The sequence below is a fragment of the Maylandia zebra genome, linkage group LG1, assembly GCF_041146795.1.
Source record: "Maylandia zebra isolate NMK-2024a linkage group LG1, Mzebra_GT3a, whole genome shotgun sequence".
NCBI lineage: Eukaryota > Metazoa > Chordata > Actinopteri > Cichliformes > Cichlidae > Maylandia > Maylandia zebra.
Genome location: NC_135167.1, coordinates 40,925,962 through 40,941,064, shown reverse-complemented (window position 1 = coordinate 40,941,064; position 15,103 = coordinate 40,925,962). Strand labels below are relative to the sequence as shown.

The window sequence follows — 15,103 nt, the reverse complement described above, 5'->3', positions numbered from 1 at the left end:
TGTGTGTGTGTGTGCGTGTGTGTGCGCGTGTGTGTGCGTGTGTGTGTGTGTGTGCGTGTGTGTGTGTGTGTGCGCGTGTGTGTGTGTGTGCGTGTGTGTGTGTGTGTGTGTGCGTGTGTGTGTGTGTGTGTGTGTGTGTGTGTGTGCGCGTGTGTGTGTGTGTGTGTGTGTGTGTGTGCGTGTGTGTGTGTGTGTGTGAGCAGTCTGCTGGTGATCCCGGTGGCATCTTGTGTTGCTCTTGATCCTTTTATCTCTTCGGTCGGCCTCCTCAGCCTCTCAGCTGCTCACAGCACAAGAGGATTACTCAGTTTTCCTGCAGCCGTCTGCGGCCGGAGTGGGGAATGGGCCGGTTTGGACGGGTACAGGAGGGGTTGGGGTTGCTCCTGGTCTTCTGGCTGACGATGGGGCTGGAGCCGGCTCAGGGTCGGCACCCTCTGCCCATGCTGTGGCTGATGCCGGGAAGCTCCAGGTTGGGCGGAGAGAATCTGACGGCAGACGTGGCTCCGGCTGTAAGACTGGCTCTGCAGGACCTAAAGAAACAACCGCCACCGCTGGGGAACTACGAGATCCAGCTCCAGCGGCTGGACTCACAGGTGGGTCTCAGACCTGGTGATTCGCTGCCTCTATGGGGGCACAACTCTGTTCTAAAAACTGCTTTAGCTTCTTGAAACCAGACGAGATGATTGAGCAACAGCACGTGCTCACCAGGCTCCAGCTCCTGCTCTCTGGTCCTTTTTAAACTCTAATGGGACAATAATTTAAAAAAGCGTGTTTTAGACCAGGAAAGTGTTACTGAGCTCAGAGCTCATAAACGTCTATGTAATTAGATGAGTCGCCATCTGCTGGTCATATAAAGAAAGTTAAAGATAAAGGAGGTTAAGCGTTAGCTTCACTCCGAAGCTGTGCCTGTGTTTATTTATCTGCAAAGGCTATTAAATATGGGCAATTTTCTAACTGATCTTTTTTCCCGTGTTGGAACAAATACGTCTGTTATTATTCTCTTTTTCTTTCACTGCAGAATTTCACACTGCAAAGCAAAACAGAAATCAATAAATAAATACACCAAAAATAGATCCGTAGCAGCAGATTTTACTCTCAGCCTCGTATCTCTGAAACTATCAAACATGCACGTTTTTCAGATGTGGACTGTAAAGCGACCACATGCATGTAATGAACAAACAACTAAAAGATCTGAACGGAAAAGGAAAAGTTATCCAAAGAGTTTCTTGATGCGTCATCCAGGTGAGGACGTCCCAAAAGTAATTCTGTTCATCTGGACGTTTTCAGTGATGTTACTGGAGCCGTTCGCCAGCTATCTGCGAGCGCTGCTCGTGACCTTTGACCAGTGGCCATGAAAATGTGCTTATTAATGATAAAGGAAGTGACCTCACAGCCGTCACGCTGACGCGGACACTCAGTAGAACCTGCGGTCAGCTGAGACTGAGGAACTTGGGTGATGATGAAGTGTTTGAAGACGTCCACATGAACAGAATCAACCTTTTTGGACTTCTAAAAATATTTCAGGTCATATCCAGGTCCATTTTTGGAAGCCTACACCTGGCACAGGTGGTGCTGCAAAGCTGAATGATGTTTCCGTTGAACCTCTGAGGCTGCTCCATGTTCTCGCAGCTGAAACATGCATGAACTCGACCCCGTGTCACATCTATTCTCACCTGTCTTCCAGTGCGACCCTGCTAAAGCGCTCAAAGCCCTGTTTGATGCCATGTGGGCGGGGCCGAAGTACCTGCTGCTGTTTGGAGGGGTGTGTCCACCTGTAACGGCGCTCATCGCTCGCGCTCTTCCGGCGCTCGGCCTGGTGCAGGTGCTGACCTCAGCCTCACAGTGGTGACGTAATGCAGCCGTGTATATGACAGGTAACTTCTGCTTTCCCAGGTGTCTTTTGCGGCCTCGGCTCCCGGCCTGTCCAACAGGAAGTTGTACAGAAACCTGTTCAGCACGGTGCCGTCAGACCGAGCGCTGAACCAGGCCGCCGTGAAGCTGCTGCAGCGCTACAAGTGGACCAGAGTCGGCGTGGTCACGCAGGAAGGACCCAGACTCTCCGAGGTGAACGTGGGGCGTAGCTTCAGCCTTAAGCATGCACTCTTTCTAATGGCCAGCAGGGGGCGCGTTTACCGTGAGAACATGAAACTACTGTGCACCTGATCTCTGACCTCACTGAACATCTTTCTGATGACCTGCTGGTTCTCCTAAGAGTCAGGAGGGCTGGAATTAATGCGGCGTTGCATTCTGGTTACCAATCCTTTACCGTGAGAGCGCGCCGTGTCCTCTGGCCTCTCACCTCCACCTAGAAAATCTAAGATCTCAATGATGAAAACAGCTGAACCTTCAGAGACAGGCTGTTGTAACCAGGGGCCGACGTCACAATAGCCATGTCCATCTTTTATATACAGTCTACAATGGTGACTCTGAAATAATGAAGATTTTCATGAAACTCTGATATCGTGGACTTAACCAACATCATCAGTGCCTCTTATATTTATTTCATTTCTCTGAATCGTAGCTGCACTAAAATCTAAAAACAGGAGCCAGGAGAGCACGATGAGCTCTGCCACTGCAGCAGAGTAGGAGGGGTGGATAATAAAACAATCTTAGTCGTGTTTTTAAAGAAAGAAATTCTTTGTTTTCAGATTCACGTGTGAGTACTTCGTCTCTTCTGCCTTTTATGTTGTTTCTTATTTTCAATGTGGGTCAAACTAACCGGCCGATTTAAGTTGAAGGAATCTGAACTCTGAGGAAACCTTTAAGGCTTAAAATGAACTTGCAGTTTTTTCACTTATGAAGTACTCACAGTACAATGAATGTTAGGGAATAACAGCCTCATGATGAAGCAGCTGTGAGACGTCCGACTACTTTTATTTGTGCAGATGAAGAAGGACCTGATCAGACAGCTGCTGAGAGCCGGCGTTCACGTCGCCGTCACAGAAAGCCTCTCTGGAGACGTCTGCGGCCGCCTGAAGAAACTGAAGGTACAGGCGTCCCTTTACTTTTGCTCACTTCAGTCTCTTAGTGCCGTCAAAGCAGCTGAGCCTCATCCCAAACTCAAGGATTATTACTCGCTCTTATTTTGAAGGATGAGGACGTTCGCATCATCATCGCACAGCTGGAAGATGAGTCTGTGTCTGAGGTGTTCTGCTGTGTAAGTACTCTACAGAGCCAAAAGTATGTGGACACACTTTAAGGGCCTTTTAATCTTCCAGGGTTTCTGTAATAACATTTCTGGCTTTTCCAGATTTTAGCGTAGAAGCCTGTGATGGACACGGACCTGACCTGGTGGATAATACGAGCCTGTTGTCTTGTTTCCTCAGGCGTACAGACTGAACCTGTTTGGAGCTCGGTACCAGTGGCTCGTAGCTGGCGGAGGAGCAGCTGGGTGGAGGCTGGGGTGGAAGTTTTCTGGCTGTACGGCCAACAACCTCCTGGTGGCGGCAGACGGGTCCATCCGGCTGCAGGTCCGAGAGCTCGGCAACGCCAACACGCCGGGAGTCTCTGGACGGGTCAGAAACAGTTTGAAACAAACATGCAACAGTCAGGCTTGTAGAGCCGCAGGCAGCGGCTTTAGGCCACTGCTCTCCCTCACACTGGGTACAAAAGATGGCCCCACTGATGCTTTTTGGCTGTTGGAGCGAGAAATGATTACACTGGGATACGAGGGAGGAGCTTTTTAGCAAACTGAACCTACAGACTGTGAGGGTTTCATCTACAAATGAAGCCAAAAACATGGGAGTCAAATTTATGGGCACTGACTCACTCAAAGTCGGCCTCAAGTGGTCATTAGTGGAACTGCAGGTTACGGCTTCAGGTTCCTCGCAGCCCCCCGAATCTGTGCAGGACAGATGGAGAGTTAGCCTGAAATACTAGTAATAATAATGCAAATATAATAACTTTTATTTAGATATAGCACTCTTCACAGGAGAAGAACCAAACTGAGCTTTAATCAAAGGACAACTTTTGGACTTTTGATCATCCTTAGAATAAAGCAGGTCCTTTAATGGTGGCCTTGTCCTGCAGACTCCTCAGGACTACCAGGACTCCTATCTCAGGCAGCTGATCCAGGAGGGGTCAGAGGTCAGCTCGCTGCACTCCTTCGCCTATGATGCCGTTTGGGTCGTTGCCAAAGCTCTGAGCCAGGCGACGGAGGCGGCGAAACAGAGAGAGAAATACAGCCCTCGGAGGAACGTGACGGTCAGCGAGGAGGAGGTGGCGAGGATGTTGCTGGAGGCCGTGAGGAGCACGCGGTTCGAAGGAGTCACAGTGAGCAGACACACAGTAACGAGCGTCACTGACCACACGTGGTCATCAGGCCTTTCAAAACAGAGCGTAAACGTCCAGCTGAAAGGCTTGAAGACCAACTCGCCTCACCGTGAACATGTTTGTGCTTTCAGGGTCCGGTTTTCTTTCGGAACGGGGAGAGAATGACGTCGATCGAGCTGCTCCAGTTTCAAGGTGCCAAAGATCCCAAAGTTAATTTGATGTAAACAATGATTTCGTGCTATATCACCGTCAGTCAGTGATGAATCCATGATGTGTGTGTGCTCAGTCAGCAGTGGTGTCCTGGTGGGGGAGTTCAATACCAGCACCCAACAACTCCGCCTGATGCACCACCTGCTCAGGTTCAAAGGTCAGAAACTAAACTTACATTTTATTTTGAAAGGCATCAAAACTGGAAGAGATGAAGAGTTAAAATGTAAAGCTGCGGTGAATTGCACCGTTAAAGCCGACCTGCTGCTCGGTGACGATGAACCAAAGATAAACACTGATCAGATGTGCTGATGCTGCAGGTCCAGGACCAGCTACAGACCAGCCTGCTGTCCTTCTGCAGCACCGTCACATCAGCCTCCGCCTGTACATCGTCATATCATCGGCTGCCGGTGTGACCGTCATCATCGCTCTGATCGTCCTTTTCTTCGTCATCGTCAACCACAAACGCCGGTACGACGTCTGTAAGTTCACCGACACGTTACAGCAAACAGTGAGAAACTGAGCGCCCTCTGCCCGCAGGCGGCTCGGCTCGGGCGGTGCATCCCAGGACGAGCTGCTCCTGCTGGGCGTCCTGCTCTCCTCCTCCTCGGTGCTGTTCTCCGGCCTGGACGAAGCCTCGCTGTCGGACTGGATGTTTGGGGTTCTTTGTTCTGTGAGTTCCGCCTGACCTGAGTCTTACACGGCGACCGCGAACTGAAAACACACAGCTCTGTCCCAGAAACAGCACGAGGCTGGAAAAATCGAGTATTCGTGGTTTGGAGTTTTTACCAGAGAGTTTAACTCAATCACAAAGACACGCAGAGCAGTTTTTAGCTCAGGGTGATGCAAAAAGGATTAAAGTATGTTGTGATGTGTGAACGGGGCTCCTTGAAATATTTAATAATCATAATCAATTATGAAAATTCCTCCTTAATATCTGTCTATCCATCCATCCCAGCAGGCACACCCTGAACTGGTCGCCAGCCTGTCGCACACAGAGACACACAACCATTCACCTCACATTCACACCTTAAACTGTGGGAGGGTGGGGGCGTACCTGGCCTCACTCCTGCCTCTGCTGGATGTTAGATGAACTGCAGTTTATGATTGCTGGAGGTTTCACTAACTGTAAGAGATGATAAATGATATTCTGGGTCCTGCAGGTCCGTCTGTGGACTCTCGCCGTGGGGCACACTGTGGGCTTCGCTGCGCTCTTCACTAAAGCGTGGAGGGTCTACTCGGTGTCCAGCATCAATCAGAAGGTAAATCAGCTGCTACAGTCTGCTCGTAGTTTCTGAACTCCTGTGAGCCTCAGACTATAAAACTATGAAATCCCTGAAGTCTTGTTTCTGATTGTTTCTCTGTACGTCCCACAGCAGAGCCGAGCGCCGTCAGCAGGCTGCGTCCTATTCTGGTTATTCCTGGTGGACACGCTTGTTTTAACCTCCTGGCAAATCCTGGACCCCCTCAGATGGGTGGTGCTTCAGCACAACACAGAGGTCTTTAAATGCAAATATTTACTGTAAATAACAGCAAAGGGGTTGATGGGAAATGCATCTGAGCTTTCATCACCACTATTGTTTATCAGTCAGTGATTTAGTGAAAATTAGAAATAAAAATATATTTACTGTTTTACTGCTTTGAGAAATCCGTCCATCCATCCATATCCACCCTTACTGCTGCTGAGTGGACCCTGGCCCCTGCTGCAGATGTAAACTGAAGATCATTTGTTTGTGTGGACTGACGCAAACCAACTGTTCTGGTCTTTCAGGGCGACGCTGCTGAGGAGGACGTCATCATCCGGCCGTACTCTGAACGCTGCAGCAGTGTTAACATGGAGCTGTGGCTCACTGTGGTCTATGGATACAAAGCACCTCTGCTGGTCAGACTCAAAGTCCTTATCAAATATCTGATGTTACGCTGCAGTTTAGGCCAAGTTGCAATCTTTAAGAACTACTATTATTATTATTAATAATAATAATACAGGCACACCCTGTATGGACCACTCTACTGCTCTGTTTTACCACCTCTGGCTTCTCATGTACAATGAACAGAGCCTTAGCACCAAATATAAATTGTTGCAGATGGAAGAAGTCCTTTTTTGAGCCGTCCTACCTCTATTTATTTTCTTCTTTATCTTTGCAGAGCCTCTTTAGCATCACAATAAATAAGATTTATAATAAAAAAAAACAAATTGGGTTTTTTTTTTAAATATAAGAACATACGTTTCCTAACATCAACATTTCTATTCCTGGACGTTAAAACACATGCACAGTTCACTGAAAAATGAGCAAGAAGAAAACAGTTTGTAGCCTCATTAGCACCCCCATGCGGCCATACTGTTCATCACATGCCATAAAAATAGACTTCGTCCTGGGCAAGTAGTATATATTTAAAAAAAGCAAATAAATATTTTTATGCTGATATTTAAAATGTGAATTTTATAAATTAGCATCCATGTAATTGGTTTTGAGACATGTGTGACAAATTAGAGGTTTGATTTATTGATAATCAATTAGAAAACCAATCAGTGATTGTGATCTCACAGATTTCTCAGTTTGAGTTTGTTTTGTGATAAGTTTCAGAACAAAAATAACAAAGATGCTCTAATATCAGTAATGTTGTAACTTTTCCAGTTTTAAAACTGTTAATCATCAGCTGATTGAAACCAGATTTTTATGGCAGCTGTGATCCAAGTTTAACAGAGTCCATCCAAGACAGAGCTGCAGGATCAGAGCATCAGCAGCTCATCATGAGGGTCACTGGATTTCTGCGCTTTGATAAAACCTGATGTTTTGTCTTCAGCTTCTCGGATGTTTCCTGGCCCTGAACATCTGGACCGCAGAGGTCAACGAGCCAGCGGGCAGCGGCAAACACCTGGCGCTGAGCACGTTTGCCCTGACGGCGTTCAGCGTGTCAGGAGTGTCGGGATCGCTGCTGATGTCCCACAATCCTCCAGTTCAGTTCTGTGTAAGCAGCATCCTCATCCTCTGCTGCAACCTCTTCATCCTGAGCGGGTGGTTTGGACCGAAGGTCAGCGTCACGCCTCGTATTTTCATTCTTTCATTTAGACTTTGAGTCAAACGCAAACCCGCTGAGGGTAAAAGACTCACGATCGAGAGATGTCCGCAGTTTAGGTCACACCAACAGATGCTGCACATCTGGCAGGACCGATGCTGCGTGTTGGACTCTTGCTTGTTTTCTATGGCAATGAGCAAATGTTACCCAACAGGAGGCCATGACAGGCTGAAGGGCAGTCAGCTGTTAGGTCGCAGACAGATGCAGACACCGCTGTTTTCGTGGCTCCTCCTTCATCACACATGAACGATGATGACTGACCTTTGTCTACTTGCAGATTGTGTTTGTGTGCTGGAGCGGCGGCGGCGGCGGCCTGCAGCGGGCGTCCGGGCTGCAGGGTGATGCTGCACAGGAAGATGAAGATCAGCTGAGCAGGTTGAATCAGCAGCTCAGGAGTGAAAGTGCACAGGTGAAGCGTTACACCTGCCTTTGTGAACAGTCAGCTGCAGCGAGAGAATAGAAGCACAACACAGAAGGAACAGTTTTATAACCGACGCCTGTTTTTCCTTCCTTCAAATTAAATTTGATGACGTTTGAAGATTTGGCGAGCTTTTTCTCCACTTCCACTTAGATCCATAATTAGTTGGACAAAGACAGTTTTTGTCGTTTTGCATCTGTACACAATCAAAACTATCAAAAACTTCTACCACACATAGATTTTAAATCTAATAATGAAGACGTGAGTGAAGTGCAGGCTTCCACTTTGAATTCAAGGGGTTTCAAATATTGCTTAAACTGTTTATACACAGTCACTCACGCTGAGAGTTAAACTTTACTGGACCAATGAGCAGCTTCACTTTGATCCTGTTATGTCAGGGGAAATGAAGCAGATAAAATCACTGATGTTTATTCAAAGTGTTGAAATAGTATTTTATCGCTTTCATACACAAACATCACAAAATGTAACCAAGCCAAGAACACTTTGAAAGAGGTGGCGTGTCATTGTCCGAGTCTACAAGCAGGAAACAGCTTCATGAAGTTCACAGCAAGCTGCAAAAGGCTGGTTACACTCACGATGGCGGAGGCAGCGTGATGATACGGGCATGCATGGCTGCCTGGAGCCAGCTCACTGCTGATTACTGCTGATGTGACCGAAGCAGTGGGCTGAACTCTCTGCTCACATTCACACAGAGCTTCACAGTGCACGTGGATAACGAGCAAATCAAACTGCACAAAGCAACCCAAGAGTTTCTCACGGCATGAAATGGGGTTTTCTTCCATATGCAAGTCATCCAGATGTTCTTAGTGCAGTAGAGTTATTAAATACAAAAATGAAGGCAGAGACACACAAACCAGCTGAAGGTGCTGCAGGAAGAACCTGCACTGCCTCTGAAAACAGAGATCGGTGTAAGAAAATGTCTCTAATTACTAAACAGTTCATGCAAAGTTTTTTTTTAAATTCCTTAAATTAAAGTTGAACATCTGGACTTTGATCTGTTATTTAAAACTCACTGTGGTGGAGTAGAGAGGCGGAGCTATAGCAAATTATAGGCTTAAGCGTGTTTAACTACTTAAATGGAGCTTCACTGAGACAGTCTGTCTCTGTCGCTGTCTGCGCTTCATTAAATATTGGTTGGATTTTAATGTTTTATTCCCAGATGTGCATTTTTACGTGTGTGGTTTGTTTGTTTGCAGCTGGATGTGGAAATAGAAATCATCAGAATGGAGCTTTCTGAGACATCGGGGACGTTTCAGCGTCTGATGAGAGACAAACACGGTAATCATCACTCGCTCTGAGAGTTAAACATATGTACTCTGTCAGTGTGTGACTCCTGATAAGTACATAAAAGCATTTTTCCCGTGAAGCAGCCGAAATCAGATCAGTGACTCATGAAGCTCAGATCTGTGCGAAAAACAGAAACAGCGAGAGCGAAGCTTCGACCCTGAAAGACATCAACTCACCCGAACAGTGAGTCCAACACACAAAACACCTGAGGGAAACATAGCAAACATTTTCTTGCTCATGTGTCTGTAAAGTCAAACGTGTATCGATAATTACATTGACATTATCTGGAAGCCCCACAGGATCTTGGCTCACTGAGCACGCGGTCGGTTGGGGCCATCTTCCTGATTTACTTGTGTATGCTAGTTGTCTCATCCTGTGGTAGTGACGCTTACTGCCTCCATGTCCTTCTTTTCACTTAGCGTACAGCCTCAGGGTGCTGGCTTTAGGGTGAAACCCTCCACGCATGGTGAGGAGCTTCCTTGTTTTGATGTTAGTGGCGTCTATTTCAGGACTTGCCTGACCCTCTGCAGGAACTTGGTAGTTGCAGCTTTCGTAGCGGCCTCTTCATGGTTCCCATCTACCTGTGGGATGCCCAGGTACTTGTAGCTGTCCTCTATGTCTATGGGATTGCACTTCTGGAAGTTTAGAGTATCTTCCCTCTCTTTGTTACCATCCGACTACACTTCTCCAGTCCGAACGACATCCAATGTCATTGCTGTATAGCCTGGTAGTGTGGATCAGTGAATCGATGTCTCGTTCACTCTTGGCATACAGCTTGATGTCATCCATGTACAGGAGGTGGCTGACAACTGCTCCGTTCCGTAGTCGGTATCCGTAGCCAGTCTTGTTAATGATCTCACTGAGGGGGTTCAGGCCTATGCAGAACAGCAGTGGGGACAGAGCATCTCCTTGGTAGATCCCACACTTGATGGTGACTTGTGCTATGGGCTTGGAGTTGGCCTCTAGTGTTGTACGCCACATCCCCATTGAGTTCCTGATGAAGGCTCTCAGGGTCCTGTTGATCTTGTACAGGTGTTGGCATTAGGCAGTGAGGGGCATCGAGTCATGGGCCTTCTTGAAGTCAAACCAAGGCAGTGCACAGGTTGGTCAGTCTGGTCTTGCAGTCTTGGGTGACTGCTCGGTCTGCTAGTAGCTGGTGTTTCTCCATCCACGTATTGAGCCATGTGTCTGTTCATCCACTATGATGCCTCGCAGGTTCTTCCACATGGTCCTGAGTCAGGTTATTGGCCGGTAGTTGGATGGGCCAGTTCCTTCTGGGCTCCTTTGGCATCAGGAGTGTCCCGCCTTCAGTTAGCCATTCCAGGCGTCTCTCATTGATTAGCAGGCAGTTCGTTTGTGCTAATTGATGCTAATGGAGTGCAGTCAGCTTCTTTTGCCAGTATAGGTGTCTGTCATGTCCAACTCATCATACTGGAGACCCTTTTTGGTATGTCTGCCACTGTGATGGTTACTGGTCCCTGTTCAGGGAGGTTGCCATGCTCTGCTCTTAGATCCACTAAGGCCTTCTTGTTATGTTCTGCGTCCTTCACCCATATACTCTTCCAGTATTGCTCCGTCTCCAGCCTCGGTGGTGTTGTTCTCATATTGGTCCCCTGCCACTGAGAGTACACCTTGGACGGGTCTGTGGAGAACAGCTGGTTTATTCTCCTGCTTTCCATCTCTCTGGCGCACCGCTTTAGCCAAAGCTGTGAGTCTTTGCTTGGCAGTTTCCAAGGCCTCAGGTATGGACTGCTTGCTGTACTTCTTAGGTGTCCTTTTCTTCATCACACCTTTCTGCAGCTCTGATAGCTGACGAAATTGCTCCGTTCTACCTTGATCGTGGCCTCTAGTTTCCTTCTCGATGCTACTCCTTGTGACTGTTCATCAAGCATCTCTGTGAACACTGGCTCCCCCTTGCTGTAGAATTTGTGTTGTACCTTATCGACCTCTACTTGTGACAGCGTTTACGTCTTGCCGATGTCTGTACACCGAGTTACCAGATGTTTCGCCGTCAGTTTGCATGTCGGGTATCAAATATTCCAGAGATCCCCTTCATGTAACCCCTTCTGCTGGGGTTACTTAGTCGCATTCCCACAGCGCCCTGTCCTCATCTGAAGATGAACATATTTCTGTGAATAATGACATTTTCCAAATTTCAGTGCAGTTTTCTTGCATAAATATAAACTTAAGCCAATCAGTGTCCTTAATAAATGTATTTAACAGAAAAATGACACATTAGAGGCGCGTGAATATTTGAAGTGGAAGAAGTTTTACTGCTTCTCTTCCTGTCTGTGATTTCTGTCAGCATGCGGCGCCGTTTGTCGGTCCAGCTGCCCATCCTCCATCATTCCTACCTGCCCGCGATCGGTGGCGTCAGCTCCAGCAGCTCCAGCCTGTTCGGCAGCCAGGAAGTCTTTGTCGATCAGCACAATAACTCACTGTACACCTGATGGCAGGAAGCTGCAACTTTGACCTCCTTGGGAAAGAAATATGGGACTTTATGCTGCGCTTACACAAATCAGCCAGAACATTCAAATCACCTGCAAATATTTTAACCTCGGTGTTTGAGGTGTGTTGGGGAGGCTGCTGCCATCTGGGAGTGCCACGACCACCGCACTGTGAACCCAAACGCCCAAAGTACTTAAATAAATTAAGTAATGCTAACTTGATTTTTAAAAAACATTTATACTCAGTTCATTTTACATTTTGTTCCATTTAAGTTTAATTTAACTTATTATTTTTAAACAAGTTCAACTATTTTGCATATTAAGTACCTGCTACTTAAAAAATTAAGTTAATTTTACTGATTTATTTAAATGATATGGCAGTCATGTTTGGAAGGTTTCAGGTCAGTTTGACCCCAAACATAAAGACATTAGTCTGACGTAACAGCTGGACTGATTCTGAGAGGAGACAATGGAATAAAAGTAAAATGGCCTCGACGTTTTTGTGTTATTGCTTTGTTGTTGTTTTTGTGGTTGCTTTTATTTCCTCTTTCAAACATTACATAAACATTTTAAACATTTAAAAAACAATTTGATTTAAAAATAATGAATTTGTTGGGCATTTAAAAAATGTGAGTGTTTTATTTACATTTAAAATGTTTTCAAATTTTCTTTTCTTCTAATAAAGAAGTGAGGTAATTTCCTGTCAGATATGAAGCTCCGCCCACTCGTCTGCAGTTGATAATTTTGAAATGTGAGTGGGCGGGATTGAAGACTCATCTGGAAACACCGGCACTAGTGATGGGAATTCTGGGGGGTTTAGGGAGCCGGCTCTTTCAGCTCACAACCGGCTCTTCAGGTTGTTTTGTTGCTTTAGTTAATTTATTATCAACAACAATATAAAATTATCCACAAAATGAATATTTTTTCTGAATCCTTTAACATCCGCAACTGAAAATAGTTGGAAATAAAGTGCAGTCATGTTTGCAGGTCTTTATCAGCTGAGTTCTGTCTTGCTGGGTCTCATAGAGCTCTGGGTTGGTTTAGGTGGTTGTGGTGTGTACTGCAAGATGCTCCAGATGCAGCAGCAACAGTAGACACACTGGCACCTTCATTGATATCACACTCAACTGACTGTGTTTTATCTTCCCCTTGCACTGATGGGTGGACAGCTCTCAGGTGCCTGCGCAGGTTGTTTGTGGCTCTCTATGATATCCTTTTCTTGCAGACTCTACACTCTGCCTGCTGTTAATGAAATTGAAACGGTTCCAGATTTTGCTTCTTTTCTTGATGTCGCTCATTTTCTCTCGTGGCACCGTTAGCTACCAGGTAATAAGCTAATAATGCAGCCACTTCATATGAAACTGGAGTGATGTGATCGTGACTTCTAACAGCTGTTAAAAGACAAGCAGCTGCATTTCAGACTAACTGTTCAACGCTCAAATAAAGAGAGCTGCAGAGGTGATGAAGGCATGAATGTTTTTCTAAACCTTTAAGAGAAAGATGAGGCTTCGTCTTGGCAATTTCAGGTAGCTGATAAAAATGGATCTTATCACCTGTGGACACTTTCTTATCTAATTTCTAAGAGCGATTTAAAAACACTCTGAAATTTCTTGCAGTCTGGGAATGATGACAAGCAGGAGGTGGTACACCACACTAGGAGGAGGAGTGTTCTCTAATAGCAACAGAAAAAGACCGCTCTGACAGGTATGATTTAAACCATCATAAAACTGTGACTCAAGACCAACAACGTGTTCAAGTCACAATAAATGAATGTCATCATCAACTGTGTCAAAGGCTCAGCCAAATCTGAAAGGACTAAAACAGCAGAACAACCTGAGCCAACAGTAAAAAGAAGGTCAATACAAACTCGTAAAGGTGCCGTCTCAGCACTGTGACGAGATTTAAAACCAGACTGGAACTCTTCAGAAATGTCACAAAGTGCCTGAAAACAACCTCTTCCAAAATCTAGGAGTTTCCAAAATTGGCCTGTAGTTAGAAAGAACATTTGGATCCAGATTTTTGGTTTTTTTTGGTTTGCACAACAGCATGTTTGAAAGCAGCTGGTACACAACCAAATACAAGGAAGCATTAATTACAAGTAAAATACTAGCCCCAGTAACATGAAGAGCTTCCTTGAAAAGGTGGGAAGGGAGGACATCGTGAGGGGAATTGGAAGGTCTTAATTTATGGGCTCAAATTGTGGTCATAAATATTTTGTACTTGTAAATCAGGATTTGTATGTGTAAAAAACATTTGTGTGTGGACTTAGCCAAAAAAATACGTGTGAAACTCTGCACTCAAGTTTCAAGTTACAAGTACGAAGTTTGACCCCATTTTTCTTCCTTTCGTCTGATTGGCCAATGTCATATCAATCACAAATGTAACAATCCAATCAGAGAACAGATGGGTTTGCTTTTTTGAACTACAGGTCCTTGAAGGGTAATACAGTTTGAAGCTGGAGGATCTCTATATAAATATCCGATAGCAGCTAGGTCCCCTAACTTTCAGCAGCTGTTGAAAGGATAAAGTTGTGGTATGTCAGTGATTAGAAATACATTATTACTTTAGGATTAGTTTAACACAAAGTCAGGGCTGACCCGGGACCATTGGAGTTGGGAGTTCGCCTTGTAATCGGAAGGTTGCCGGTTCGAGCCCCGGCTTGGACAGTCTCGGTCGTTGTGTCCTTGGGCACGACGCTTCACCCATTGCCTACTGGTGGTGGTCAGAGGGCCCGGTGGCGCCAGTGTCCGGCAGCCTCGCCTCTGTCAGTGCGCCCCAGGGTGGCTGTGGCTACAATGTAGCTGCCATCACCAGTGTGTGAATGGGTGGATGACTGGATGTGTAAAGCGCTTTGGGGTCCTTAGGGACTAGTAAAGCGCTATATAAATACAGGCCATTTACCATTGCTGTGAGTCACAGTGCGCAGCATAAAAGTCCTTTCACATCGGACGCAGCATGTGCTGCTAATGCTACCTGCTAACTAAAAGCAAAGGATCCAGAATTTGCTGCTGGCTGCTGGGCTCTGTGTGCAGCAGCTCTACCTGCACTAGATGCACCTGCTCCTTGTCGTTTCTATCTCTAACTTTATGTCCTCTACAAGAGTTTCTGGTTTTTTTGCTAGTTCTTCAAATGTTCAATAAAAACATGTATGCTAATTCATAATGAAGAAAGCTTTGTAAGTATCCCCACTAGTGAAGACTGTCATTTCCACAACACTGCCCCCTTGAGGTTCGCAGCGCTGTTGAAAAGGCTGTGGAAGTCCCTGTATTAAACACGCAGACCTGTGACACAAAAATCACCAAACTCGGACGACCACAGACTGTTTTCCTTCGTGGTGATGAAAGAAAACGCTGGGCTGGCATGTAAAAGGGCA

The 15,103-nt window shown here is 46.1% G+C and overlaps 1 protein-coding gene across 2 annotated transcripts; it reads left to right on the top strand.

The window, feature by feature from the left end:
- The first annotated feature begins 352 nt into the window (after positions 1–352).
- LOC101485423 (gamma-aminobutyric acid type B receptor subunit 2) lies at positions 353–12,649 on the top strand. Of its 2 annotated transcripts, none has more exons than XM_014410929.3 (19): positions 353–593; positions 1,685–1,822; positions 1,894–2,064; positions 2,886–2,987; positions 3,092–3,157; positions 3,327–3,515; positions 4,030–4,272; positions 4,404–4,464; positions 4,559–4,639; positions 4,800–4,950; positions 5,020–5,152; positions 5,643–5,741; positions 5,856–5,978; positions 6,251–6,361; positions 7,285–7,512; positions 7,835–7,966; positions 9,193–9,274; positions 9,367–9,466; positions 11,589–12,649. In XM_014410929.3, exons 1-19 carry the CDS (start codon positions 402–404, stop codon positions 11,731–11,733), a joined length of 2,547 nt encoding a protein of 848 aa, XP_014266415.3. In that variant the 5' UTR covers positions 353–401; the 3' UTR covers positions 11,734–12,649. The 2 variants fall into 2 exon arrangements, with proteins under 2 accessions (XP_014266415.3, XP_076742583.1); XM_076886468.1 differs by having other exon boundaries at positions 9,364–9,466.
- The last annotated feature ends 2,454 nt before the right edge of the window (positions 12,650–15,103 follow it).

Bases quoted from the DNA above. Each gene is read 5' to 3' on its own strand.
- LOC101485423 (XM_076886468.1), top strand. From the start codon at position 402: ATGGGGCTGGAGCCGGCTCAGGGTCGGCACCCTCTGCCCATGCTGTGG. The intron at 3,516-4,029 runs GTCAGAAACAGT...CTTGTCCTGCAG, and splicing joins CGCCGGGAGTCTCTGGACGG to ACTCCTCAGGACTACCAGGA. The intron at 5,153-5,642 runs GTGAGTTCCGCC...TGGGTCCTGCAG, and splicing joins TGTTTGGGGTTCTTTGTTCT to GTCCGTCTGTGGACTCTCGC.